At 45.2% G+C, this 27,386-nt stretch overlaps 2 protein-coding genes across 3 annotated transcripts in view; one reads left to right on the top strand and one right to left on the bottom strand.

Annotated features, from left to right (window-relative positions):
* Positions 1-22,985, top strand: part of LOC135912733 (VWFA and cache domain-containing protein 1) — a 69,844-nt gene extending 46,859 nt beyond the window's left edge. Inside the window, exons 9-28 of the mRNA XM_065445256.2 lie at positions 92-229; positions 742-842; positions 1,629-1,761; positions 2,539-2,688; positions 3,552-3,675; positions 4,267-4,393; positions 4,912-5,083; positions 5,937-6,079; positions 6,808-6,905; positions 7,847-8,041; positions 8,560-8,682; positions 9,641-9,743; positions 9,853-9,951; positions 10,227-10,292; positions 11,235-11,321; positions 12,229-12,344; positions 14,599-14,715; positions 15,621-15,766; positions 16,622-16,852; positions 17,795-22,985. Of these exons, the coding sequence (XP_065301328.1) occupies positions 92-229; positions 742-842; positions 1,629-1,761; positions 2,539-2,688; positions 3,552-3,675; positions 4,267-4,393; positions 4,912-5,083; positions 5,937-6,079; positions 6,808-6,905; positions 7,847-8,041; positions 8,560-8,682; positions 9,641-9,743; positions 9,853-9,951; positions 10,227-10,292; positions 11,235-11,321; positions 12,229-12,344; positions 14,599-14,715; positions 15,621-15,766; positions 16,622-16,852; positions 17,795-18,165 (2,840 nt within the window). The 3' untranslated portion in view covers positions 18,166-22,985. The remainder of the gene's footprint in view (positions 1-91; positions 230-741; positions 843-1,628; positions 1,762-2,538; positions 2,689-3,551; positions 3,676-4,266; positions 4,394-4,911; positions 5,084-5,936; positions 6,080-6,807; positions 6,906-7,846; positions 8,042-8,559; positions 8,683-9,640; positions 9,744-9,852; positions 9,952-10,226; positions 10,293-11,234; positions 11,322-12,228; positions 12,345-14,598; positions 14,716-15,620; positions 15,767-16,621; positions 16,853-17,794) is intronic.
* LOC135912738 (muscle-specific protein 20-like) lies at positions 22,974-26,669 on the bottom strand. 2 transcript variants are annotated; one of them, XM_065445270.1, is made up of 6 exons: positions 26,298-26,669; positions 25,382-25,536; positions 24,906-24,972; positions 24,647-24,751; positions 24,478-24,510; positions 22,974-23,733 (listed from the first exon to the last, which is right to left on the bottom strand). In XM_065445270.1, the coding sequence occupies exons 1-6, from the start codon at positions 26,349-26,351 to the stop codon at positions 23,539-23,541; spliced, it is 609 nt and encodes a 202-aa protein (XP_065301342.1). In that variant the 5' UTR covers positions 26,352-26,669; the 3' UTR covers positions 22,974-23,538. The 2 variants fall into 2 exon arrangements, with proteins under 2 accessions (XP_065301342.1, XP_070380933.1); XM_070524832.1 differs by lacking the exon at positions 26,298-26,669 and adding an exon at positions 25,664-25,789.
* Between the last annotated feature and the right edge of the window lie 717 nt (positions 26,670-27,386).

Below are 27,386 nucleotides of genomic sequence, written 5' to 3'. Positions count from 1 at the left end.
TTAGAATAGGTTTACTATATTTCTTGCCTCTTTTGGAAAATTCCCATCGTGCGACACATTTACTCAAGATTTACTCCTGCTCACTATGCAGCCGAGGCACTGATCGTCTACGTTAGCCGGGGCCTGCTGTCGTCGATTGCGGATGCTCGGCCCGTGTTGGAGACGATTGCAAGTGGACACAGAAGCAGCGGCCATCGTGTCGTCATCAACACCTATGCAGTCATTGACGGTGAGTGTAATATTTTCTGTGCATGTCGCCTGCAACTTTTTGCGTGGCTTAATGTGCTTTCACATGAGTAGCAGATGTTCAACTAACCTGTCCTGAACTCTGTGATGTCAAAGCTAAAGCCGTAATATAGTTGGCTGTGTATGAACTGAAAAACTGAGAACAGAGCCTCTGTACCCTTCACTGCAATTTGCTTTAGTTTGCAGGAGTCCAAAAGAGACAATGATAATTATGGATTAAAATTGTGAATGACAAAAAATGACCATGTGCTGTTAGAATTGTATTTAGTCGGTGAATATTATACAGAAAGGCAACACTAGAAATCTTGTTAAAAAGTTGTTTAATAAGATTTGTGTTTTACAGCTACTTGGTAGGATGCTGACGCATTGCGAGATGGCACTTAAAATCCGCTTTAAGAAACAAAAAGAATCCGCGTTCTGTGCACGTAAATGTACATGACTTGGGGAATTGTTAATCAGCTGGTCTGATTCTGTCTTTTCTTGCCTTTCTCATAGATGGCAAGCCCATCATGTACGAGACATCATTTCTCAAGGACATTGCTGAACTCAATTTTGTCAAGTACAACGTGCCTGGCGTGCCATCACCAGAGCTAAGGGTGAGTGTCTCGCTGTAGGCATAAGATTTTGCTACTACAGTCAACACTGCAAATTTTTGGGACTTGTGCTGTACTTTCCGTGTGTTTGATACACTTCTACAGCTCTGCCTAGCATAACCTGTAAGTATTTGACATTCCCATTTCATCCGCGCACGTTTAATGCCCAGCGTATCATTGCTTTAAACACTGGTATGATCTAAACTCGAAATGGGTTAGTCAAGTATTGTGTAGCCTTGCAACTCTTCCGTATTCACAGCCACACAAGTAAATAAATCTGCACAGCTTGTACCTCAGAATTGGCCGTGGAGCTAATTCAGTGCTCTTGTTTATGGAATAACCACACACACAAATGCAACTACTTTCAACGGCTGTTAAACTCTGTCATTGCTTAAATCGTTGCAGTCTACTTGTGCTGATTAACCTCTACCACTTCTATACAAATTGTATGGTCTGTGACATGAGCTGATGACTTATATAAATAGCTAACGTCAGAAAAAAAAAGCAGCAGAAACTTGCAACCTCATATAAGTTTAATGATGATACCAGTCACCAACTCCTGAGACTGCTCGTGTGGTGGCTGTTGTAAATATTCTATATGTGGTGCTCCTTAGTGCGACATGGCTTTGGGAAGCCCGCTTCGCAAAATGGCATCTATCATGCAGCAATGTTGTGCATACCATCTCAATATATTCAAGGTTATGTTTGTGCAATGTTCGCATGGAGGAGCTAAGCTGCTGCTTCCCAGATGAGGCCATCAGTTAAACTCTTGCATGGTTCTGTTCTTAGGGAGCCATGGTGGCCATCAACTCCACTGAGAACCTCAGCTTCACAATGGGCCAGTTCTACTCTGCCTTGAGCTTTCACCGGCATCCTACGTCAGTTCACTTCTCTTTGCCCTGGTTCGATAACATTAGCAAAGGTAAGTTAGAACGCCTGTGTTGTTCCTGTGTTTTGTGTGTGTGTGTGGGGGGGGGGGCTAAATTGTGGTGCTGGCCAGCCCAAGTTAACATAACATGCGCTTATTGCAATCAAGACAGTGTGCAAGTTAGCAAGGGACGAGGTCAAGGTCCTCATAGAAATGCTACTAGAGAATCAAGTTGTTTGACCCGTCACCTTCCATAAGTATGCACCGGATAAAATAGATTTTTCCTTACGTGCAGTTTTCATGTGGGCACAATGAACATGATCAGGTGTAATGTTCAACGCCCTAGCATTCTGTGTGTGCATGCTTGCATTTACAAGTGTCATGGCATTGTTTAAGTTTCAACTTGGTATAAAACATTGTTAGCTTCCAAGTTAGGTCCAAGCATTTGCAACTGTTACATTCTGTTGCATGACAGTATTATCAAGGGTATATATATCTTCAACTCCCGTTGCCAATCACTGTTACAATTTTGCCCGTCTCTTCGCCTGATAATGCACTGGCATTTCATAATTGTGCAGTCAATTTGCGCTAGCACGAATATTAACAGTCACTATACCAACTCCCTACTGAACGGTTTGTTCAGTTCTTGAGTATCCCTGTTTGCTGAAGCATCTCTGGTTGTGGTAAAATTTCCCGTACCTATAGCTCAATGCAAACCAGTTTCCCACGTTGCTGTCCTTGCATTTCACTTCACAGCCAGTTAGCGCAAATTAATGCTGCCCTGCAGTTGCCTCTATCTTATTGCCTGCTTGTCTCTGATTATCTTTTCAGACCTGGTGATAAGCATCAGCAAAGCAGTGGTTCACCACGGCGTTCTCTTGGGCGTCGCTGGCGTGGATATCTCAGTGTCGGACATGGCTGAAGACATTGTCTACTTCTCAAAGTCTCAGGATGTCTATAGCTTCCTTGTAGAAAAAACAGGTGAGCAAAGGGACTTCTTTAAATTTCAGGACACTTAAATAATGTAATGTGTTGTTTATGGCAATTGTGGGTAAGGCATGTACAAGAGGTGATTGAAGGTCATTGCAAGAGGCCAGGGAGGGAGGCAGTCTCGGAGTGGACCGTGATGACATAGTCAAATAAGTTATAAGGCGTAGCTTATGGCGGACCATCGTGTGCTCTGTAATATTTTCTCTTTTCTTTTAATGAGTAAAGTGCTCATGGTATTGCTATGGTCCTTTCTTATCTTTTACATTATGTCAAGGTCACATAAGTATTCCTGCTAGTTTAGTCCTTACGTTGTTTTTGGTTGCATACATTGTGGTGCACAGAACAAATATGTTTAGCAACGTAGGGTTAGCTCTCAGTTGGTTCTGTTTTCTCATAGTTTTATTCTTTTTCTTTTTTTTTTTCATCTTAGAATGTAACTTACACTTGCATTATGGTCAGTTAAGGATTGCTTGTTTTGTTAGCAAATATAATTGGCCTGCCAACGATAGGCAGTGTGGTGTGGCAAAATTTTGCGGTTTGAAAAGACAGGCACAGAAAATGTGGGCTTTTTAAGAGGAACGAAAAGGAAACACATTCCTCTTCGTTCGCCTTGTGTCTGCGTTTTTTATGCCTGCCTTCTTGCTTAAATCCATGAGGCCTTTTCAACTCGCTTAGCTTGCTGTCATTCTAAGTGCACCAAAGCTGACATCTTTGGGAGGAAACTTTATTTTTTTTTTTAGAGAGACCCGTTAGTTGGCAAATCAGTGGGTGCCATCTGTTTGCCAGTGCATGTATAATTAATGTGGTTGCACTTTGGTCACCTTGTGTCGTCTCTGGTTCTTCTCCTGCCTCAGGCGTGGCCATTGTGCACCCAGCATTGTCCAAGCCGTCGTCGGTGTCAGAACAGCCGATGCACACGGACATCCTCCACCTGGAGAACAGGCCTGGGTTTCATGCCGTTCGACAGGACCTTCTGAAGTGAGTTGCTGGTAACTTGCAGTGCTTAGATTGTTGCGCATTTGCAAGCTTTTTTTAGCCTTGGAAATCACAGACCCTGCACCATGATTGGAAGCACGCACGTGGTGTCGGCCGGTTACGACAGGAGTGCTTTCTGAAACGAAGGAAATAGCACGCAGGCACTCGCATGGAAATACAATAATTTTTTTGTGTACTAGTATAGTATAGAAGAGAAGCATTTAGGAACTTCGTTTAATTTCTTTGTTAACTTGGGATAAAAATATCACTGCCCAAAAACATGTTAGTGCTGCTAGGCGCTGAGAAGGATTTTAGTAACGGGAGTGGTGTGCATCTGTATGAAAAATAAAACAAGGCTAGAGTTTCAAACTGCATGCTTCTGTAAAAGCTGTGATGTTTGACTTTTATAAAACGAATGCTCTGCAGAAATGATTCCTTTTTTCTTGCTGCTTAGTTCCTTCTACGTGATGGCCTAAAATGTGAAATTTCCAATGTTGTGTTGCTCATTTCTGTCCAGCACTTCACATGTGAAACCACTGTCAGCTACAGTACCAACACAACTGAGGAGTGCTTCTATTTTTTTTACTATTACAGTGGTTCTAGCGGTGAGAACAAGCTTACGCTTGCATCAGTGGTGGAGTCCCCCGATCGTGCGACAAACCTGGTTGAAGCCGAGCCAGCTGAAGAACAGTTGTCTGAAGTTGTCTACCGCTGGACTAGGGTGAGTCTGTCTCTCCAGCACCATTTTCTTTTTTTCTTGTTCTTTTTGAAGTCTTCGTTTGTAGAGACGGCCATGTTGGTTGGACTGTCTCCCTTTAGTCGAGGCTTCCGTGGTAAGGTGTTGGCATTGATTGTTGCTGCGTTATCAACATTGTGTCATCAGTCATTCTTAGCCTGATTTCTCTGATTCTGGAAGCTAGGGGAGTTTGATTTAACCAAGTGGCTTCAGAAGCATTGCTAGGCAACAGACATCTTCAGATTTGATTGAATTGAACAGTATCTCAAATTGCCAGTTTCAGATGAGTAGCACTGCCACACACAAATGTTCACCAACTCTCCCAGGTTTATATTCTATTTGAATTGGATTGTTGCGCATTGACTCAAGTTCTCTGGAAAAGAGCAAACGCCTAGTTTTGTGGATTCGTTAAGTTTTATGTATTCTCTCGTGACATCATTGGGTATGTGCAACAGGCGCACGCATGCTCTGACGTGCCGCACCTTCTTTCGCCTGTTGTGCAGGTGGCTGGTACACCCTACATTGTTGCCATTGTGAGCCTGAAGCCAAGCCGGCAGCAGCCAGTGCTGAGGGGCACCACAGCGGGCGATGCGCTGGGCGAGTTTTACTATCACAGACTTGATCTCGTGTCTCCGCCTCAGCTTTGTCGACACATGAAGCAGCTCTCTACGCTAGGTAAGTGCTCTGTTTGATTTTTCCTTTGTTTTTCAGTCTTCTCCCTTCCTTTGCGACTTTTCCTCACTACAAACCTAGCTTTTCTGGCTTTAATCTCCATCATTAACCCTTTGTTTCACATCAGGATACCAGAGAAAATGCAGATTATTGGCTCCTCTTTGAATGTATACAGGCAGAGATTGGTGGCTCTTTTTATTATTATTATTATTATTATTATTATTATTATTATTATTATTATTATTATTATTATTATTATTTTGATGTTCTAAGAGTTGCATGCATTGGTGTTGAGATTGCAGTTTCCCACCAGGACCACAAGAACTGCAATATGACAACAACATTCGCTGATGGCAACAGTCGTTGCTGATGTTAGACAGTTAATAGCACTTCTCCATTCAAGCAGTAGTCCTGGGTTCACCTCCTGGAGTACGACAAATATTCAATGAATATTTTAGGACATCGCAGAAATAGCAGGACGAGAGAACACGAGAGTCAACACGAGCACAGAGGCTGCGCTTGTGTTGTCTGATAATTGTCCTGTTCTTTTTACCCTGTCCACAAGCACTCACGTATAAACATGTGTCAACTATCTCAGTTCAGAACCCCATGACAAATGTTTCTTTAGCTGTAAAATTTTCATTTCATGGAACCCACATGGGTTATCATAGCAGAAATATCATGTTAAACTCAAGATAGACGGCCACTTTTTCTCTCGTAAGTCAACCTCCACATTCTGGATTTCTGCAGAACTGCATTCAATCAGGGATTGCAGATTGTGTAAGGTGATGTTTGTGCACTGTTCCAAGTGCTATAGAATGTGTGCTGATTTAACTTGCAATCTGTCCATCTGCAGCTGGCAGTACACTGTTCCTGTCCGCGGCCTGCTTCCTGTCGCCCTTCGAGTACCTGTCCCAGGAAGAGACAAAGTCCCGAGTGCAGGGTTACATGGCCTACCTCATAGACACCACCATGCTGATCGCAAACCCAGGACTCAAGGTAAGGCATCGCTTGTCGCATGGTTGTGACAGACAGGTGTTCCTGTCCATTGATGTGTGCTTAGGATCACGTGCATTGGCAAGAAATTTGCCTCATGACTATGAAAACCTTATCAGAATGCATTAGCAGAAATTTGTTCATGGTTACCAATGAAGTCGTTGTGGACTACATCACAGTGACTAGCTAATACATAAACCAGGGCCTTCTTAATGTTTCTTTTATCCTTAAACCCCGATTGAGGTGCTAGAGGAGGCCTCAGTTTGTGTCTGTATTTAGGAATGGTTGCATTGCATTCAATCCGTTAAGCTACTGGGAGCTACTGTTGCAGGGCATGAAGTTATGTACAACATAACCTCATTTCACGGTAGTGTCAAGTGTTAAATGATACTAAATGAAGTCAGTGAACTACTGTAACATTCACTACAACTCCACTTCCGAAGCACTGTGCACAGCAGAGTAGAAGTTAAACAGGGAGCTTAGTGGAAGTCAACAGCTTTTTCAATTTCCATAAATGTATGTATTTCGTTTTCTGTGTTGCAAGAGGTTCAAAGGCTATGCATATGATGAGCAATTCCGTCCTTATGCCGAATAGCCGCAGTGCTGCTGCGGGTGTCATGCTGGAATCATCTTATGCCTGATTGCTGGCCTGAAGTTATTCTGTGTTCCTTCCACATGCTACGATGTGAGCACTGTTGCATGATGCTTAATTCGGTTTTCTTCTGGTGCAGCCGGATGTGCGAGACGAAGTGTTGGCGATTGCTCGCATCACTTCCGAGTGGAAGAGAACCTTTGAGAGCAGCGAGTTCACCAAGCATGTGGTGCGAAGGTGAGTTTCAAGCTTTTTTAATATTTGTGTTCGACTTTTCATCAATTGGGAACGCACATTTTCAAAGCTGCACTATGGTACATATGCGGCACCTAAATATGTTTTTGAAGAAAAGCAGTTTCTGCATCTTCTGGATGCCAAGCTTGTTGAGCTTTCTTGAACTCAAAAGCAGTCTTGCAACACTTTTTGAACACAGTAAATAACCAATACATTCTCTTGTTTGGTACCATAAAACGATGGCCACCTATTGTTCATACGCGCTAGCAACCTTGCAGTATTCAGAGTGCGGGGTTCACGAGAAAACTAAATTCTGTTGCTGGCATCCTATCTTCAGAAGTGAAGAGGTCCATGTATACTTCCCCATGCAACCATCATAACACTGTGATGCCTACCTCCAGATTCAAGGGTGAAGATGCAACAAAATTTTGCTTTTTGAATTCTGTTCTGCAAAATTTGGCTGTGTGTTCTACTCATATATAGTGGCAGAACTACATGTACATGGAGCTGTGAGGCTTTTTGCATTTATATTGGACTTCGTGGCTGAATGATGCGACCTTGCTCAATGTCCACTCATCGTTTGTCATCAGCAGGGCTGTTCGTATATGCCTGCCCTGACCTTACTTTGTATACTGTAAGGCTTACAACATTCAGGGACTGCTGTTAATATTCGATGGTAGTGTTTATACTTATGTTTATGATTGAGGAAGTAGATGGGAGGTCATTTGCTGTAGCCGGTAATGAGGATGTTGTTGGCTTGTCCTGTTCCACCTGGCTTTTGCCATGCACACAAAAAGAACCAATACCACATTTGTAAGGAGACCGTCTCTGATATGCAGAATCAAGCGAAAGGAACGCTTCCAGTAGTGACAATCCCCAGCAGTAAATAATTTGCAAGATTTGATCTAAACATGCCTTGGTTCGTTTGTTCATTTTCCTCGCAGGTACGCAGCAACAGCGTGTGGCGCGATGGTGGCCTACCCCGGCACGGTGCTAGAGCGCAGCTACGACCCGACCGAGCGGGAATGGTACACTCGCGCGCTTGAGCACCCCGGCAAGGTTGTGCTCACGGCCCCCTACCTGGACATGGGAGGCGCTGGGTACATAGTCACCCTGAGCCACACCATCTACCAGGCAAAGTGAGTTGCACATTGCTACATTTTAGGATTTCTTTCTTTTCCTTTCTTTCTTTCCCTGATGTTTAGCCACAAGAACATTCAAGTGTGTGTATAGATGTATGGGTTTGTGTGTTTTAAAAGCAAACTTTCATAGCCATGGAAGCTTAGCGAATTAAATGCTTATATAACTACAGCACAGATGTGGCATCTACAGTCTCTGCAACGATGTTAGTGTAGTGCTTGAGTGGCAGTTATATATGCAAATGCATGTTCTTCACGTTTGTGATGTGTGCACGTGCATGCACTAGTGTGCGTGTGTGTGTACTGTACCGCCTCCGTCATACTTAACCATAACACTCACTTTAAGCACCTTCTTTGCTTTTCCTGCGAGGGTGCTTCCAAAGCATTCAGTGTTTGCTTATTGCAGCCTGCGTTAATCCTCGGTGGATTTGTACTCACTGTTTAGATTAAGTCTGATAACGACTGTACACGTGACTGGCACAACTATCGAGCTCACTGAAACCACATTTGCTATGCAGGCCGGATGCACTGCACAGCCCGTCAGATGTGGTTGTTGCCGTCATTGGAATGGACCTGACGCTGGGCTACTTCTACAAGTTGCTGACGGTCAACATGGACATCTGCGAACAGGACAAAATAGCGTGAGTGTCAATTCCGTTTCTCCTCTGTCCTTTAACGTTGCAACCAGTTTAAATTGTAAAAGCTTCAAGAAGGACATTGGCCTCACTTGAGAAAAGCATCAGGGAGTCTAAAATTGATTCTTAACCCTTCGTGATGGCATCGTCTAATGGCCCACATGTTGCTCTTATACATTTAACCTTGCCAGTATTTTGCAAGCAAGGAAGGACATTTGCCTGTTTAAAGTGTTAAAACAGTGGCACTGCTTCGTGATAGCTTGTAATTCGTCTTCCCTCCGTGCCTGTCATGTCATACTTAAAAGAGCATGGGATGTCTGGACAGGGGTCATGTAGGTGCCCACTGTACATTTTTCTTACTAGCTGCAGCATAAGTGCTGTATTTGTATGAGCATTGTTCAGTCATACCTGGCAACACGATGTCTTGTGAAAAGCATCCTGCTGATTGCATGAGCTGGTGAAACACACGTGCCATTAACACGTCTCTGTTATCAGAGTTTCCGTGTTTGGATTACAAAGTCTAATCAAATGTGCAATCAGCTTCAGAAGTTAACAAGATGTGGGACTTGTGAAAAAGCTGAATTGCTGAATACTTTGTGCATGTGGTCTGTTGTAGATAGAAGCACCACATTGTTCGCGTATATTGTTTCGGACTGCTCCTCGGAATGCAATTCCGTTAGTCCAGGCACCGTGAAAACTTAGCTTTTTTCGCAGATTCCACATCCTGTAATTTCTTTTTAACCCATCTGTACATCGCACTGCACTGTCTCTTGTTGCTGGTGTTACGTGTGCCATAAGGAGACATTTCTCATCGCAGCGTGTCTGTGTTCTGTATCCACATTGCAGTTTGCAGTTGCAAACTGCACATTGCAGTTTGGCGCCGCAGATGCCAAGGTCTATGGTAGCACATTTGTTGCCCCTGAACTGTGAAATGGCATGATTTATCTGCATCTTGCGTTTCTAGATGCTTCATCCTGGATGACCGTGGGTACCTGATCGCTCACCCAAGCCTCATGGAGCCTACCCTCAGAGCTACGGGCTTGGAGCAGCAGCACATCACACGCAAGGTGAGTTACCCTGTCCTTGCTTTCTGTGCTTGCATGGGCATGTTTTACCTCTCCCCACTTCAAGTTGTTTCATGCTAAACCGTTTTCATTCCACTGTACCACTTTTCAGGAGCCCCTCGTTGTCAGTGACATCACCAATCACAAAGGCTTCGTGAAGAAGAAAGAGTGCAACAACTATGGGGACTGGACGGTGCAGCGCTTCTACAAGGTGAGCTGTTTTCATTTATTCAGCCACGTTTTGTTTATTTCATGTCACGATAAAAACAGAACCAAGGCTATGGAGTCACCAGTCAGTTTATCCAGTTTGTGAGTTTCAACTAGTGTTTCACAGTGTGGAATGTTTCAGCGATGATTGTGTGGAAAGAAATTTGTTACAGCCCACTTTTAATTGCATTGTACTTTTCATCAACCATGCATCTTTTTCAAACTTTATCAAATTCACGGAAGTAAACTAAAACTTATCCTGGCTTGCCTTGTTTTCAGCTCAACACCAGTCTTGAGGGCATCCTCACCAACTCGGTGCATGGGGAGCACTGTGCCAAATATCAGGTGAGGCTCGGCACGGCCAAAACTTAAGTCTTAAGTGGCTTGTTGCAATAGCTCATGCCCAAAAACAGCGGTGTCTAGGCATTGCGAATCGGAGCTATTATTCTACTGACATTAGTTGAAATTGACTAGTATTTGCTAAGTAGTCTTTTTCATTTCCATAAATTATGCCATGAGATACCGTATGTGAAATCCACTTGAGTTCACCATCTGCTACAAGTGCAGTTTTTTGCTTCTGAACAAGCCGATGACTTGGTGCTGTGGCAACACTACCATGAGGCCCCATAGCCCTTTCAGTCACAATTTGAAATATGCTGTCAATAGCTGTATCAAAATCACGTAATTTATTCCAAACTGCTCGACACTGTCTCAGAAGAAAGCAAAAATAGTAGCTATATTATTTCTCCTTTCTAGTGAGTGCTTGTAATTGCGGAGTAATTAATTTTCGGCCTTTTATACAGTCAGTAAAGTCACACTTTTTCTTTTTTCATAAAAATATTTGAATTACCGGCCTAAATCACATGTATAATTTGATTGGCTGCAGAACAATGAAGCAGGCAAGCTAAACTACCTCACCGTTGCTGATCTAACCTGGCATTTTGAATGTCCCATCAAACCATGGAAGTGACCACAGCAAAGTCGTCGTGTGTTATAGTATACTGTGCAGTCTGTAGTGAACTGGCGTAACATTAGGTAAATAGAAGGATCAACTGAGCCGTAGATCAATTGACCTACAGTTCAATTTACTTACTTGTTTCTTTTTCTCCCCTTACAACTACTGAACGGAATTCACTAAAAGAATTTGCATCCACAAATATGGAAACATGACTGAAGTACTAGAGATTGGCACTCCTCCCCCCCCCCCTCCCCCACTCTATTTCGTCCGCTCACTGTTTAAAAGTATGTTTAATGGTCACGCTGCCATTCTGCTTTCACCTTTTTCAGATCACTGCCATCCCTGGAACCAATGCCTTCCTGGGCATCGTCAACCACACGTGTGACACTGTCAGGGCTTTCTGCCCGTGCAGCATGGTTAGTATCAACGCCTTTCGAACGTCGAAGCGTTCGTTGCTTGATTCGTGGATTTGTGGCTGTATTTCAATGCTAATGAATTGCAGCTGGTGCACAAGTACAGCAGGCTCATGGTAATTTGAATGCCCGATAACTCTATAGTAACAGTCAATTCAGATCAGTAGGCCTGCTGTGTTTTTAGTGTTTTAGTTTAGCTGGTGTGACGTGTGCCATAAGGAAACATTTTTCATCATAGCGTGTCTGTGTTCTGTGTCCGCATTGCAGTTTAGCACTGCAGATGCCGAGATGTATGGTAGCACCTTTGTCTCCTCTGAACTGCGTAGTTAATTCAACCTCGGTTCATTCTTTTTTTTTTCCCCCACCTAATTCGAATGCACTGGAAAGTCATGGCAAAACGCCATACATTACTGTGAAAGGAATACTCATTTAGTTCGAAGTCAAAATCATGCCGCTTATGTTAATTAAACCCCACTGACCTTTACCGGCACACCCTCATGCGTGCAATGGTTACAAAAACCTTGTAAACAAGAAACTGATGAGATGGTGCATCAATGCACCAACGAGTGTTGAAGTTTGTGGGCACCGACAATGACACTGTCAGCAATGTGACAGTCCAGAAAGCGTTTAAAGATCTCAGCGCTCTTTACTGCATGCTGATTGATTCGAGCTTCAAGAGGAAAAAGCAAAAAGGCATTGCAGAATACTTCAAGCAATAAAAAAATGATTTGAACCAGTTCATTTTACCACTAAGGTTTTTTTAATTTCGACCTTGCGGATAATTCAACCAAATCTTGCAGTCCTGCAAGGGTCTTGTTAATGTGAGTTTACTGTATGTAGGAATGGTTTGTTGTATGGCATTGTGGAAGCCGTGACTGCAGTGTGCTGCATGCTTTCTTCTGCTAATCAGGTTGACAGGCTCTGCCTCAACTGCCATCGCATGGAGCAGCGTGATTGCGAGTGCCCATGTGAGTGTCCCCTGCAGATGAACCTCTGCACTGGCGACCTGGCACACAATGAAGACAGGTACGTCCCTGCACGCTGGTCCCACACACTTGCAAGACGTTGCTTCTGTCTTTGCCTGCTTTGTTTGTTTGCTTATTTACCAGAATACTTTCACAACTCACAAGGTGTTATGAAGTAAATGGACAGGGCAATATGTTGAAATCAAGAGTTCGGCGAAAACTCGTCTGGTCAGGATTGCTCATAGTCAAAGGTAAAACGGACGCCGACCAAAGACATTAAAAGAAAAGAAACCAAGACGTTTGACTCCCATATGAGGGCCTTGTTCAAACGTCTTGGTTTCTTTTAATGTTTTTGGTCGGCATTCGTTTTACCCTTGACTAAAGGCAATATATTATTATGCGCAACCAAGAGCAGTGCCGAAACCAGATTTCACTTAGACGATTTCCCGCTAGCTCCTTAGTCTTCCTATGGACACCATGTCGCTGCATCTTCTTGTCTGAAGAGCTGCTACCACACTATAAAGGGCCCTACACACTATTGCGTCAGCTTGGTGACGTCAACTAGAGGTCGCTCCGCTGAATTTGCATGTCCCCACTGATGTTGTAATGTGTCTTGGCTGAAGCCTTACATTGCCACGAGTTCACTTTTATAGCCAAGACGGCGCCTTCATTGCCAGGGGTTACGTTACAGCACAACGAAGAGTGGCACAAAAGTCACAAGGAAGATTTGATGTGTCAAGGTAAAATCGGTGTAGGCAGCCATCATGTTTATCGTTGCCTTTCTTGTAAATATTGTAAACAAATCTTTCCATGTGATTTCCGCAACGTAACAATATGAATATACAAATTTGCGCTTGCACAGCTGTAGTACCTTCGACAGCAAAACATCTTTGGGGCACTTGATCAGAGGAGGAATAAAATTTCACTGCAGCCGATACAGTCGCCGACCGATTTTCCGGACTCCGAAAATTCGGACATGCCCGATTATTCGGTCAGCCTCGCGGCACCGCCGTTCTCCCCATAGACCATAATGTATAACAACTGCCGAAAGTTCGGACACCTCGCAACCTCTCGTCCGATTTTTCGGACACTCCTTGAGCCAACTCGGTCGAGAGCGCCATGCACCGACTCTGACCGGTGCATGGTTCGACTTGCTGAACGCCATTTTTGTTTTGAACGGAGCTTCCTTGCTGCCCCACGAAGTGGCGCTACTGGAAATCCCCGCTCATCATCATCGTTTCTGCCTGGTTAGATAAGAGTGGCTCTGCAGCAGTTCCAGTTTCAGCTTAGTAAGCCATGTCAAGACAATCCAGCAGCTGATTTGTTTCTTCGTTGACGCTGCGAGCAGGCCGCGTTTTTCGTTTGTGTGACTTGTGTCGGCGCGGTGGTGTTTGCTTTGTGTGCTGTGTCGAGGTTTCGGTGAGCCAACGCGGCATACGTAAACATCGCGTCAAAGGTCTAATGGCGCTGACAGTGCCCGCGCAGACTGCGCTGGGGAATGCCGGCAAGCGGTTGCCGGGAGGCCTAAGACTTGTCGCCTTTCGATGTGCTCCCTACTGACGCGGAAAATGTTCTGCCGAGACCTGCGCAGTGGTTGCATTGCGATTCCGGACACTGTCTCATTTGACAGTTTCATAGGTGCTGACACTGCTGTATTGACATGCGCAGAACTCGACGACGGCAAGATCATTCGTCAGGTTTCTGCTGCACCGCCGGAGATGACGCACCATGTGCTACGCTGCCGTCGCATGCGGAGTGTGTACAAGCAGTGACTGTGCTTTCAGCCGCTAATAGTGACCGTACGACCCTCTCTGAGATTCAGGCTTATCTGATTGCTCGTAAACGGAACAGCGTGCAACGGCGCATTCACGATTTCTTTCAAGCCTACTGCCGACCCCGAATAAGTGCGTGGAAATAAAGGATTTTTTTTTTTCTTAATCTGCTTTTTCGGACACCTGTTTATTCGGACATTTTGGCAGTCCCCGTGAGGTCCGAATAAACGGTCGGCGACTGTATATATACCCAAGTTCGATTCTGTGAAGAGTTTCATGAATAGAGGCAGTGACGGTCTCTCATTATTCATATCATTTTTCAGGCCAGCCCTACTAAAACGTTTCCATATGAAGTTCAATAATTCTGTCTTCTTCTTATTATTCTTAAGGAAATAATGGAAAATATTTAGAAATTCCATAAAAGGCACAGAAAACATATGGGCTTAGACTGTGTGCACAATATTTTAGTATGGCATTATGTTATTCTTCCAGTTTTCTCTCTGTGCACTTTGTGATTTGCTGCTGCACGCTGTCGCATTTCAGGAGTAGCAACTGCCCACGCTTTGCAAGGCCCCCGCAGCTGCCCAAGCTGGAGAGCTACCACTTCGACTTGCTGCTGCAGTGCTTCAACAGCGAATGCAGTTCGAGGATGAGTGAAAAGTGAGCCCCGATTTTCTTGGCATGACTGAAAGATACCCCATGTGCCTCCTTTTTATTGGAGCATGAAACTCCCAATTGCATGCTTTTTCTTTTCCCCCCACTGTGATTATGCATCAGCAACTTCTTTTTGTTTGCATCTTCATGGCGTATGCAAGGTACAGTTTGTTCACAGGAGAGACGGCAATAGTTTTTCTCTGGTGTAAATGTACATAGTTCTTTCTTCCCTATCTCATCTTTCTGACTAGTCATTGCAGGCGTGAGCTGTACTGCAGCCACGCAGTGGCCCGCAAGATGTTCTGTCCTCACTTGTGCGCCTTTTTAAAGCTAGCAAGTGTTTCTTTACCTGCTTTTCGTAAATACTTCAGTACTGCTGTATATTGTCTGCCTGTCAGTGCTGCATTCGCAGTTCACACTAAAAGTATTTACATACCTTACTTGCGGTATTATTTATATTTATATTTTTGCCTTACCAGAAGCACTGCTGAAACACTTCTGAGGTTAACACCACACAGCTGCCACCAAAAGCAGAATTCTTGAGCAGCTGTTTAATACTGTTCCAGCTGGTGCTGTGAGCATTGCCCACGATGTGAATGAGTCCGAATAGACTGCATGATTTGATGCATTTCTGCATCCATCAACACGAGTTGCATTGGTGTGACTTGGATGCCGAGTTCTTGGGACAACAAGATGTTTGTCCAGCTGGTATGCAGCACTGTCGGTTTGCACCCTTGAATGGCGGCACACAGAAGTAAATTCTGATACATTTCTAGCCACTTCAGTTCATGATGGTAGTGTACCAAAAAAATGCCTTCATATCATTTGGTATGGTTGTAACTAAAAAAAAAAAATTGTAGTCCCTCAGATCTCCCTTATTCTTCTCGTTCGCCCTGTCTGCCATTTTGCAGGGACTGTTCGGGCGTGCTGGGCTGTGAGTGGTGCTCTGTCGACATGGATGGAGAGACAGCGCTGAAGACGCCCTTCTGCCACGAGCAACCCAAGTGCTTTGGTGGTGTTCTGGGCGCCAGGACGCCTTATGCGGATGAGATAATTGGTGAGGGTTGGGACCACATGACCTCTTGGTTCACGTTCTTGTGGCTTGAAATGAAGTTGTGAGTGCTAGCTAGATTACACAAAAGTTCAGCTCCTTGTGCACTGTGGGCTAGGATCACTGTTCTCAACATTAACGAGCGCCAGTCTGTTCAAGGCTTCATTTATCGAATCCACCTGCGTAGCATGCCACATAGTTGTGGTTTTGAATGGGCGATGTAAGCCGTTGTGTAGCCAATATGGTCCACTATGGAGACCTGCATGGACTTGCACAAACTGTGTTACTTGAGATTGAAATAGTATATCTACCTACCTTTGATGCAGTCTGGTTACAGTGAAGGTGATTAGAAATAACATAGAACATGTTGGTTTGAACTTGGGCATGTTGGTCACACATTGGGCCAACATTGGCCCTGCTTTGTGCAGGACTTGTGCAGGTTTAGATACCTCAATCGGCAACTGTCTGAGGCACCTGGCGTAAACGCAGTCAGGAAATGCAGCCTTGAGCAAAGTTGTGTTAGCAAGTGTTGAGAACTGTGATCCTAACTGCACTCAAAAAACCCTAAATTTGCTCCTAGCTGCAGCAGCCATATTTCGATGGGGGGCGAAGTGCAAAAACACTCATGTGTTTAAATGTAGGGGCAGGTTAAGGAAATCCCAAAGGTCAGAATTAATCCGGAGCCTTCCAGTACACCTCTCTTACCCTCAGATTTTGTTAAAGACTTTAAAACCAATTAGTCAATCAAGCAAATCTAAGTTTATGTTGGGAGAGGTTATCGGAAATGTGCAAACAGCTAGTTGTTATTGCTGCAAGCTGTCCACTGGCCAGTTTACACAGATTATCACCCTTTCTTTGCAGGTGCTCTCGAGGAAGATTTCCCGTACATCCGCAGCACTCCGCTCGGACCAGTGGCGGGTGGCATGATTGGAGCATTCTGTCTGATTGCCTTCCTGGTGTACTGCTACAAGAATCGTGTTACACGAAGCTCGTCAAGCCAGTATGCCCTGTCGTACCCAGCGGCACCTCTTCAGGGAGGCCAGGTTTTCCACGACATTGACGACTCGGACTTCCACACGAGTCCCAGCCCTGGTGAGTTTTCTCGTTGCATCTAGGGGGCCCGTTGAGGTTATGCAAAAATGAGTGGAGACAACCGTGGGTGATTTTGCAAAACAGAGAGAAGGTTGATTGTAGAGGAAAATTTGAACTAGGTGCACTGGAATTCACAAACATCACTAGCATACAGCGCTCTGTGTAGCAAAAAAAAAAAAAAAGAAATTCATTCGCCTGCACATGTCAGCATTGGTGGCAGTTAGCAGTGTTTATGCTGTTCAATGTCATGCAGTGACAGACTGAAGACTCTTGAAATCCTTGACAGACAAATGTTCTCTTTGCAATGTTTGTGACATAGCACAGCTTGCTTTAGCTTAGGTTTGTAAGAGTAATTTAAAATGCCTGTTGAATGTAATGAACTGACACTTGGAAACAATGACACATTTAAGCTTTACAAGTCTTATTTGTCAAGTTAATAATGCCACGCTCTAACAGTGTCACTGGGAACGGTGTACACTGTTTCACAGTTGCAGGGAGCACACGCTAAAAATATACACTATTTTAGTCGAGATTAAGAAGTAATAGAGTTAGGTAAGTAATGATAGCACCTATAGAGGTAACTAATTGTCTCTTAGTAGTAGAATGGATGTCAACAGAAGAGAAATGCTGTAAAGGGCAGCAAAAGATTAGGTGGTGTGATGAGATCGGGGAATTTTCAGGGATAGAACGGAATTTGCTGACTCAAGACGGGGATTATCGGAGATCACATGGTCAGGCCTCTGTCCACATTGGACACAATAAAGGCTGCTTCTGATGATTAGAAAAAATTTAAGTTCAGAATGAGTCTAGCCTTCAACTGCAGCATTTTCCATTCTTTGAACGTAGCTGTGGGATGTCAAAAATCAGGTGAGCAGATATTTAGCGCTCATCACAATGTCGCTTTGTACTTCACGTGTCAATTTTACATTGCCTTGCTTGCAGTGGGACCTCATAACCTCAGCCTAGCTGGCTGTACCTATGACAACCGGGTGGTGGTGTCGCCGTATCGTGTCAACACAGCGTACCGCCGCCCGCCCGGCGGTGACAGTGACCACGGCTACAGCACGATGACGCCGCACGAAGACTCCGAACATCTGCAGTACTTCGAGCCTCTGCTCACAAGCAAGGAGAAGGGGCGTTCGCCACCAGCGCCCCAGCCGTCACTGAGCAGTCGGGCCTCGTCACCCGCACAGCAACAGCTGACGCAGTTTCCCGACCCTTCCATCACGAGGCTTCCGAAGAACCCGGCAACCATGGGGAGGCGAAACTCCTTCCAAGCCAGCGTAGAGGTCCACGCTGCAGCTGTGCGGTGAACACTCGCAGTCACTTTCATCACCCCCCGCATAATGCGCACCGCGGCTGTGTGGTCTTGGAGAAACTGTTTTATTGCCAAGAAGGTGTGATGTACTGACTCTTAGATGCAGGCGTCACTGCCGATAGTTTATCTCAGAGGAGGTGACACTTGCCAGTCCTTGTGGAGTGATTGCGTTCCCGGGCCCTCTATCACGTGCGTGCCGCGCTGCATCAACACGGGTGCGGACGACACCACTTCACTGCCAAGGGGGTGCACAAGGTCTCACCGGTGTCAACATTGTGGGTAGTTGTTATCTCGCAGGTGTTTTGTGTTGGGGACGCCCACGCGCTTCGGAGATCCAGGGTGGTTGACGTACGTCGTGGGTGATTCACCATATCATGAAAACTTTCATTTCACTTTTCATTGCGTGGTAGGCTAGAAAGAGACGGAGATGCGAGCTCTTTGAATTGCCACACTCGTCCTCCGCAGTGTGGTGTCACTCGTTTCATCTATTCATTGTGTATACTTCTTCATACTGCACTTCACCTGTGCCGAGCGCACTAGAAGTGCCCACATTTGCTGCAGTTTTCATTGTTCTGCACAGTGAGACAGCTAGCTGCTCCTATTCACAAGTTTGTGTAGCTTCATCCGTCAGATTACTTCATGAAACTGAAAGTAAAGTCTGGGAGTCTTACGAAAAACAAAAAAATGGAAGAAGTAGGGCAACAGCCAGTCATATTCCTGGTGAGCGGATTATTCTTATGAGCTGACATTGCAAGCCTGAAATCATCTATTCATTGCAGTACTATTAACGCGACAGCGTTAGGGGCTGGCTGAAGATATATTAACGCGAGTGCTATGCCGCTGACCGAAGATACAATGTGGACAAGCTGTGCATCTGCGACTAGAAACTGCTTTTTAAACGATTTGAGCAATGTTGTATGCCCTTATTTCGGGGGTTATACGCATGGATTTTTAAGACATTTTTTCAGGCTGTTGTAATAGGGAGCACAGGTTACACACGTGAAAATACAGTACAAAGCTGCATCCCATTACTTTTAAATGGTACTGGGTGAGAAGAAAGGCAAGCTCGTGCACGATGAACAAAACTGCTGCCAAAGCAAACGCGTGAATTACTCAGAGTTGCACGATTCCACGGTGGCAAATACCATTGCATGGTGACATGTTAATCGACAACTATGTACGGTGTAGTCCAGTATGACAGGGAACAGGGACACCTTATTGTTATTTGGTCAATAATTACTAGAAATGCAACATCAGACATTGCCATTGCTTGCCATGTAGCTTCCCTGTTGACGGGAGAGGCCTTATTTGTATTTGGACTTTTTTGTCAAAAGCAAGGAAGATTGTTAGTCCAGATACAAATGGAGCGTTCCCTTTCACATTGGCCCTTCCTGCAGAGTGGAGAAACACGCGGGATCCTAAGCACCTTCATTTATTTTTCTTTTGTCACTGTGATATCAATGCAGACAGCTTGTGTGAACTTGCCACTATGGGTAGCTTGCGACACAGATCGACCCTATTTAAAACGTCGACAAAGGTTCTCGTATGGCGGCATTGTCATCACTTTCAGCGTAGCCAGGAGAGATGGCAGTCCTCGTGGAGTGACGTGCGTATGACCTCATAGACTGAATTAATTAGCAGAGTTACCACAAACTCCGCTGGCACAAGTTTTCTTGGAATACTAAATTGATATTCGATGGCAGGTTTGTGAAATTCAGTGTGTTGCGTAGGGAATGAGGGACGAATAGCCCTTTCTATCCCCCCCCCCCCCCTCTTTCTGCCTATATGCATGTAGGACCGGAGTAGGTGCTTATGTATGCCGTACATCATAATGTCCCATTTGTTCACAAATATGCAGCTTGCCTATTGGTGTGTCTAGTTCGGCGCAACATTGTTAAAAGACTGAAGCCTTTACTCACGTCAGCATTAGCCTTCTTGCTAGCAAAATCGGCCTGGGAGGCCCCTACTGTTGCACACTGATGCAAAAGACCTTGGAAGACAAGCGAATTGCACGCTGCTCTGGCTTGTCATTGTTGAGTTGCCCTACTGCTACATAGCCTTGCCTGGACTTGCTTAGCGAACAAAGCACAAGCACACGCCGTGTGATGTCATCCTGACAGCTTGGGCCTCTGCCAAGGACTCCAAGCGTCACTGCCGACATGTCGCTGACGTTATAACTCTGCCTGTAGGTTAGAAACCAGACACATTTCCGAGGTGCTTCCCTCATAATTTTTAGGTTGCTGGGCAACCACATTTGTTTTTATAAATTTTGCTGGCAGCTTCTATTTCCGAATGAATAACGAATGGTGCAAACTCACGTATTCAAAAGCGGGTCCTTACGTGTAAAGTTTCTGTGAAGCTACGTTTTGAGGTTGTCTTTATGACGGCGGCTGCGTCCTTCCTGTGCGGTCAAGTCTTACTCCCTGCAATGGCAGCATAATTTGTACATTGTAGCACAATTTCGGCGTGTAGCACATTTCACACTTTAAGCTGAATAGTGAAGAGTTGGAAAGGCACTAAGGTTTTATATCTGTTTTCGTCGTAGTTTTTCAAGTGCTATCACTTCACTTTGCAGCCACCCTAGTGCTATCAGGTCGCTTTGCGACTTCGTACTGATTTTGACTTGTCTATATCATGTACAATACAAGGGGTACTGCAGAGTTAAATTTTAAGCTCACTCGTCTGACTGACAGTGCAAATACAGTTACCGTGACATGCTCGAACATTGTAAATTTTCTCAGTCAGGAAAAGGCATCACACTGACTGCCCTCAACCAATTTTCTTGTGCCGTACACGCCATACAAGATGCAATTCTGCAAACAAGAGCTTGGCATAGCCAAGCATGGTGCTCACTCGGGGTTTCGGCCAGCCCCTTTCTGTGGTGGTGGCGGTGTACAAGAATTGAACATATTGGCTTTTCATCATGAGCAGTTGTGAACCTTTTCAAAAATCATAATGTTAGCACCGATACCATTTGCTCAATCCGTGGCATTCAAGTGCATTTTCCTTTAACAAGCACCAGTGGCTAAACCACAAGAACAATGCAGTGAAAAAAGAAAGTTCATAGGTTTATTATTTCCACGTTGCATAATTCTAGTGTAGCAGTAGGTTGTAAAGCTGGGCCGCAATTGTGTAGCAATGCCTTTTCCAGTGCTATTCCTTTTTGCACTTCATCATTGATCATAGCAATATTCTGCCCACTCGCATTATCAATAGGATCAGCCAACCGTGAACAGTGCATGGTAAGAATGGCATAGAATGAAGTGGAAGGTGGAAGGCATTACTACAAAATCGCAGCCCTGAATGCCATGTACTCAGCAAATAAATGCATGTAGGCACAGTCGAGAGCGAAAATCTAGAGACCACGACATGGGCAAAAAAAAAAAATTAATTTTCTTCTAGGAAAGGCGTGCAACGTGAAATTGTATAAAAGCATGGCACTGGTCAAGCAGTCGCACATGGGCAGTACACCTGATTTCAGCCTTTATGCCTAGGCTGAGAAAAAAGAAAAATTTAGCAGCAACTCTGGTCCTCGAACTTTTGCACTCGACTCTACATTCGTATAGGTGCCAACATTGTGCTAAAGTGGGCTTGTCACCAAAAGTGGTGTATCCCAGTACAGTTGTGCTTAAGACTGGATTCTCTGACAAACTCAATAATTGTTTGGGGACCACCATTTAAGTTTCTGCAGGTTCATTGTGGGTTTGTCACACTGAACAGATAATTTCCAAGGTCCCTTCCAGCTCATCTTACGGAGGAAAACCACTTTGCGGCCCCTGGTTCGTTGCTAGGCCTACGAAAACTGCTGGTGTATGCACTTTGAATGTCTGGGCACTGTTCGCGTTGTGCCTTGGAGCACACCTCGATAGATGTTAGCCTCTCGTGCGTATGGGCTCACAGCCCTCGGTTGGACCCAGCCGATTCCCTTACCTTCAACTTCTTCCACAGGTTATTTTTACATCTGTATATAGCATGCTGTACATAATGAAATGATATGCAAGACCGTGTTCCTTTGTGTTTGTTTGTCTGACCCTCTTGTCATTTGTGCCCTGTATATACGAGTCTACTCAGGTTGAAAGTGTCTGAATGAGTTGTCTGTTGTGCCAACATGATTCCAGCGTTCGCTCGTTATAGCTCCATTTTTTAAATTATTTTGAGAATGCTAATTGTTGCTGGGATGTTGGTGCTCCCAAGGATGGCCAGCTCTATTGCTGTCTTATTTCATCTTTTTTTTTTTTTAGGACTCATCCTGTAAGCAGAATGTCTTTTTTTTTTTAAGCTATAAAACAGAATGAGAAGTCCATGTGTGTGTGTGTGCAAGTAAATTATTGTATGAAGATTGTAATCAAGGCCCACGGTATGCGCACTTTCTTTCCTTGCAAGTTACCGCGCAAAAGTATGCGTGTTCTATGCAATGCAAACAACTCGTGTCTGGATCCCCCTCGTCAATATTGTAAACTTCTTTCAGCACGCCTCTGATGACTATGCACAGACGTTCTTTTGTTACGCATCGTTAGCGGGCTTCGTTTTCGGCATGCGCAGTTGATGTGTGCCTTTCTTTCGAAACAACATGGAGGTCGTTTCAAGGGAGACTTGTAGACTCGTTAGGCTACTCATTAAGTTTATCCCTGCCCAAAGCCTCTTGACTATCCCCCAGATACTATTGATGCTTTGTATTTCAAGTTGGAGTGAACTTGTTAGTCACATGCAGTTCAGTGATGCAAACCGAAGGCACATGATTTTGTTCAGCATAGCATAGTAGTGTTTTTGCTATTGAAGTCTGGAGGAATAAAGAACAGTCTATGAACAAGCCAACGCTGGCCTTTCTCTGCTTTCAGCATTTATTTTCAATGAAGCAACAGCAAAAGCTAACACACATACTCAACACGTCAATATACGCCTTCTTATTTTAAATTTCAAAATCCTAATTTCAATACTAAGCCTTCCCCGAGGAATCAAGGTGAAGACAATACTTCGGAAACACTGACACGGCAACAAAAAGTAAACGAAAGGGTTCTGCAACTTGTACGAGGCTGGTGCAACAAACTAGAAGGTTCAAGGGATGAAGGCACTGTGAGGCACGCCACAGGTGGAAGAAGATCTGTCACAGCAACAAGCCAGTGTAAAACCACAGAGGGCCGGTCTAAGACGACTGGAGAGCACGCCGGCCGAAATAAATGCACGTCTACTATTGCAGAAGTTGGCACATACCACCAGCAAGCGTCCAGCCGCTTGCGAACGACACTTCGAAGGAAGATGCATCGCACGAGAACACTTTCTGCATAAATTCGATGGTGCGGGAGAAAGATGGATGCGGAGATGGATTGGTTCACCGTTGTCAGGGGGCACGGAAAACAGACCAGTCAGTTCATCGGCCGTCTGGCAGGATCTGCCTTGATGCACCGTATGGTGTCATCCCAGCCTGAGACGCTCCTTTGTTGGTGCCCGACTGTAGTCCGATGATGGTCTTGCCGAGCTGCAGTTTCTCCTTGGTGAAGCCTCGTCGGTTTTCATCGGCTACCTTGACTCCGATTGTGGGACCTGGGTAGCCCTTTTTCTGTGCCTACACAGGAGAGGAAGGCCATGCTGAACTCTCGGGAAAGGGTAAGAGGTTACTTAAAGCTTGGTGTTGAAACACACTTGTGAAGCCTACATGCTCCTCATGAAATATTTTGCTATAAGAATTGTCAAGGGGCATTGTTGAATAACTGTACACAAGCAGGAAAGATAGCCAATGGGTGTTATCAAATGGGGTATCGATTTCAGACAAGCCATGGCAGTATCTGCAATTTACCAAGTTATCAATTGAGGAAGAGTTCAGTGAGGAGGTGCATTGGTGAATCGGAGGGTTACCATTTTCGTAGTGCTTGTTGGATGTAATTGCACACGGTTCGAGACAAGCAGTGAAAGAAGATAAGAAAATGTGGATAGTCAAAGCACTGTGTAAGTCTTGGCCTTGCACCAGATCTCATCACTTTGTTATAACAAGCATTTAATATGTAGTAATGATCATGTGCATCGTCGTCATTCCCTATATGCATGTCGGGTGCAATAGCCACTCACTACACCAGTATGCTATATTGGTGGGAAAATAGTTAACACTCACTTCACTGCAGCGTAATATTACCCCGTAATCACCAAGTTTTGCGAAGGATCATACTACGAACAGGTATGTCTCGCCAAACGTTACCTACAGTAATTCATCAACCACAAGATCCGAGACTTTTTCTTTAAAGATACACACATAAAATGACCAATACTCCCCCTCCCTCCCATCTCTTTTCCACATATATAAAATGTAACTTACCAAGCCACCTAACGCAAACATGCAGTTGACAACCTGCAAATACAGTAAAGATGAAATTATTTCGAGTTCAGTAAAAAATGCACTGGAAATTTATTCTTGATGCAATGGTGCAAAAAAAGATGGCACCAAGACATACGAAATGTACACTGCAAACATGAAATTTGTTTACCATGTAGAGGTTTTTCCTTTCATACAAATCGTTCACTTGGAAAAGGTCGTGCGATTTGAGCCCATAGCTTTCACAGGCCTTGAGAAACATTTCCAAGTTCTCCCTCTGTGAAAAAGATTTTAAAATTTCCATTGTTAGTGACAGCACACATGTGGTAAAGGTGACGAATGAATGTAACCTCGAGCCTTTCACTCTGCACGGTTGAGAAACCGTCACATCAGCCATGCAAATGACATCAAGTAAAAATAAGAACCCCTACCTGTTTGAATGGTGCTTTCATTGTGTTAATCTTTGGCACAGAACCGGGTTGAAGTTTGTTAATAAGCCTGCAAACGGAACCGAAAAAAGGATAGCAAATTAAGTAGATGTACCTCTGGCAATGTAAATTATACAAAAGCAGCAGCACAAGGATATAATTGAACACATTGGATCACATTTTTTGTTGGCAATGTATTATGAAAGTTTGTTGTCGATGGGGGGGGGGGGGGGGTTGTCACACAGGTTATCGCTTAAACGGTTGCAATAGCACCGACAGGCGAAATGCGAAACTTCGGTTGCAGTACGAGATTTCACATATCGAAGCTAGCAGTAAGTCACTAAAGTACCTAGCTGATGTCACGCTGAATTAATTTTTAGCTTTTGCAAATAATAACTGACACGTGACTTATGACGCTGCGAGTTTCGGATGGGCCGTACTTGTACGCTGCAACACCGTGCAGCATGCAGCGTGCTTACGTGCAAAGCGCTGTCCCATCTTTCAAGACGTCCGCAAAGTCCAGCTGGTCCTGAAAGCCTTTCTCCGAGTTTGGTGGATCCAGGTCGAGCTCGGTGACGGCTTTAATCCAGTCCAGCGCCTCGACAGCTCGCGGCATTTCAAACTTTGCCTGTGCCTGCACGGAAAACGCGGCATCGTATGGTAAGTACTTACGTGACACAAATTAAAACTCGAACGCGTTTTTGGCCGCTCTTTCACGTTTGCCAAAGCGCGCGCTTCCTGCTTTCGATTATGAGGCGTACGGCAAAGGTTGAGCAACCGATTACGCCGTGATCGCACTTTCAACGAACGACGCGCGAGTACGGTGTTTTGGTTCATTCGTTCGAAGTTGTGAAGGCATGTCTGGAGGTCAGTTGCGCGCGCAGCAACTTTTTTTTTTTCCTGCGTTTTTTTCGGCGTGAAAAGGAACCGTGTCGCTTAACGACGTTTCAAGGCTTTCGCCGGCTTTCACCGCTACACCCCGTTCGCTTCCCGTTCCAGCGGGAGAAAAAAAAAAGTAAAATAAATTATTCGCGAGCGATTGAGCCCTTGACGGCCCAACGTCAAAACGTCCAGTGTCGCGCGATCAACCAAAAAGACAAAGCATAGAAACGCCGGTCTGAAAGATCGGCGCACTTGTTTGCTTCTTTGGGCGGCTCGTTTCAAGCACTCAGACTCTCGTTAACGGAAACGCATACCGTCTCGCCATGCGCGCTTTTTTTCGGCAACGTGAATGGCCATTTGCGGGCGAAACGATGCGTGACAGCGCGCGCTCGGCTTCGATGCTTAGCGTACAACCAACCGGTCTGACAGCAACACCACAACCGTACGGCGGTCCGTCTTGTACCGCACACAGTGCCGAGCGAAGAAGAGTTCGTACAGGAGAAGAGTGCTTACCTTTAGCATGCATTCCCGGCTTAATCCGTACGCGGGACCCTGGAACGCGGCCATTGTGTGTGTAGCCACCCGCGAAATACCGTCGCTTTTGTTTTTAGCGGACTATCCGAGGCACAGCACAACGCCAGACGGCGCGAGGAGGGATATTTTTTTTTCGCCGCTACTACCGAGCTAGGCCGCCGCCGCCAGGCCGGGGAGATTTGCAAGCGCTGGGCGTGCACGCCGTAAGATGGCGACGGCGATGGTCGCCGCCGATTGACCAATCGCAAAAGTGGTTTCTACGCGGCCGCGCGCTCTCGGCCAATGGGAGCTGGCCTTTCATTTTGGAGTTTGGAATGTTTGCGTCACCCGCTGCTGCATGCGCGCAAAAGCGGCGGCGAAGCAACAAGTGTCCGACCGACCGACGGACGGACCTGCAGCGCCGGTTGCCAGCGAGGGGTGAAAGTGCCTCTTTCTCTCTTGTCTCTTATTCCTCTGCGGAACATTTATGTTTTTACTTCCGCCCGGGCCTACCGCGTTCGCATGTGTACGCGCTCGAGGCCCACGAAAAAAAAGAAATGCCGATAAACCGCAGTATTTTACGCGTGGCTGCGTTCGTTTTCGCGTGGCTCGAAGTGTTCCGAGTCGAAATCATGTTATACGCTTTGTCACGTAAGAATTGAGGAGAAGCGCGCTTAGAGGGTGAAAAAAAAAAGGGGAGGGGGGGCTCGAAAAGGTGACTGCACTCAGTGGACGGTGTCATCCGAGCTAGCTGACGAGCCTTTCGAGCACTCCAGCCTGTTCGGTGTTTTGTGTGTTCGAAGGGAATGGCCGGACGCCCTGCTTTTTATCTTATCTCACTTCACCGCGGCGTCTGCCGTCGGGCACGCAACGAAGCCATATAAGGGCTCTCTGCGCTCTGCCGGGTTCAGTAGAGTCAAAGTGCCCACCGCAATATTTCGGCGCAATCTGCAGATTCATAATGTTCAACGACGCTTTTACATGAAATAATTAGTGTAGGACGTTGCTCTCTCCGCTCGAGATGAGAACTAATACAAAACAAACAAACCTAGCGCACACTGTTCACTGCAATATAGGTATATAAAATGA

Source organism: Dermacentor albipictus, chromosome 9, assembly GCF_038994185.2.
Source record: "Dermacentor albipictus isolate Rhodes 1998 colony chromosome 9, USDA_Dalb.pri_finalv2, whole genome shotgun sequence".
NCBI classification, from domain to species: domain Eukaryota; kingdom Metazoa; phylum Arthropoda; class Arachnida; order Ixodida; family Ixodidae; genus Dermacentor; species Dermacentor albipictus.
Note: the sequence above shows the minus strand (reverse complement) of the source record. Positions and strands in the feature narration are given on the sequence as shown.

What these genes read in the sequence shown, in the direction of transcription:
- LOC135912738 (XM_065445270.1), bottom strand. Translation starts at nt 26,351, where the DNA reads ATGGCCGCGTTCCAGGGTCCCGCGTACGGATTAAGCCGGGAATGCATG. An exon ending in GATGGGACAGCGCTTTGCAC is followed by an intron (nt 24,973 to 25,381) that starts GTAAGCACGCTG and finishes TTCCGTTTGCAG; the next exon opens with GCTTATTAACAAACTTCAAC. An exon ending in AAAGGAAAAACCTCTACATG is followed by an intron (nt 24,511 to 24,646) that starts GTAAACAAATTT and finishes CTGTATTTGCAG; the next exon opens with GTTGTCAACTGCATGTTTGC.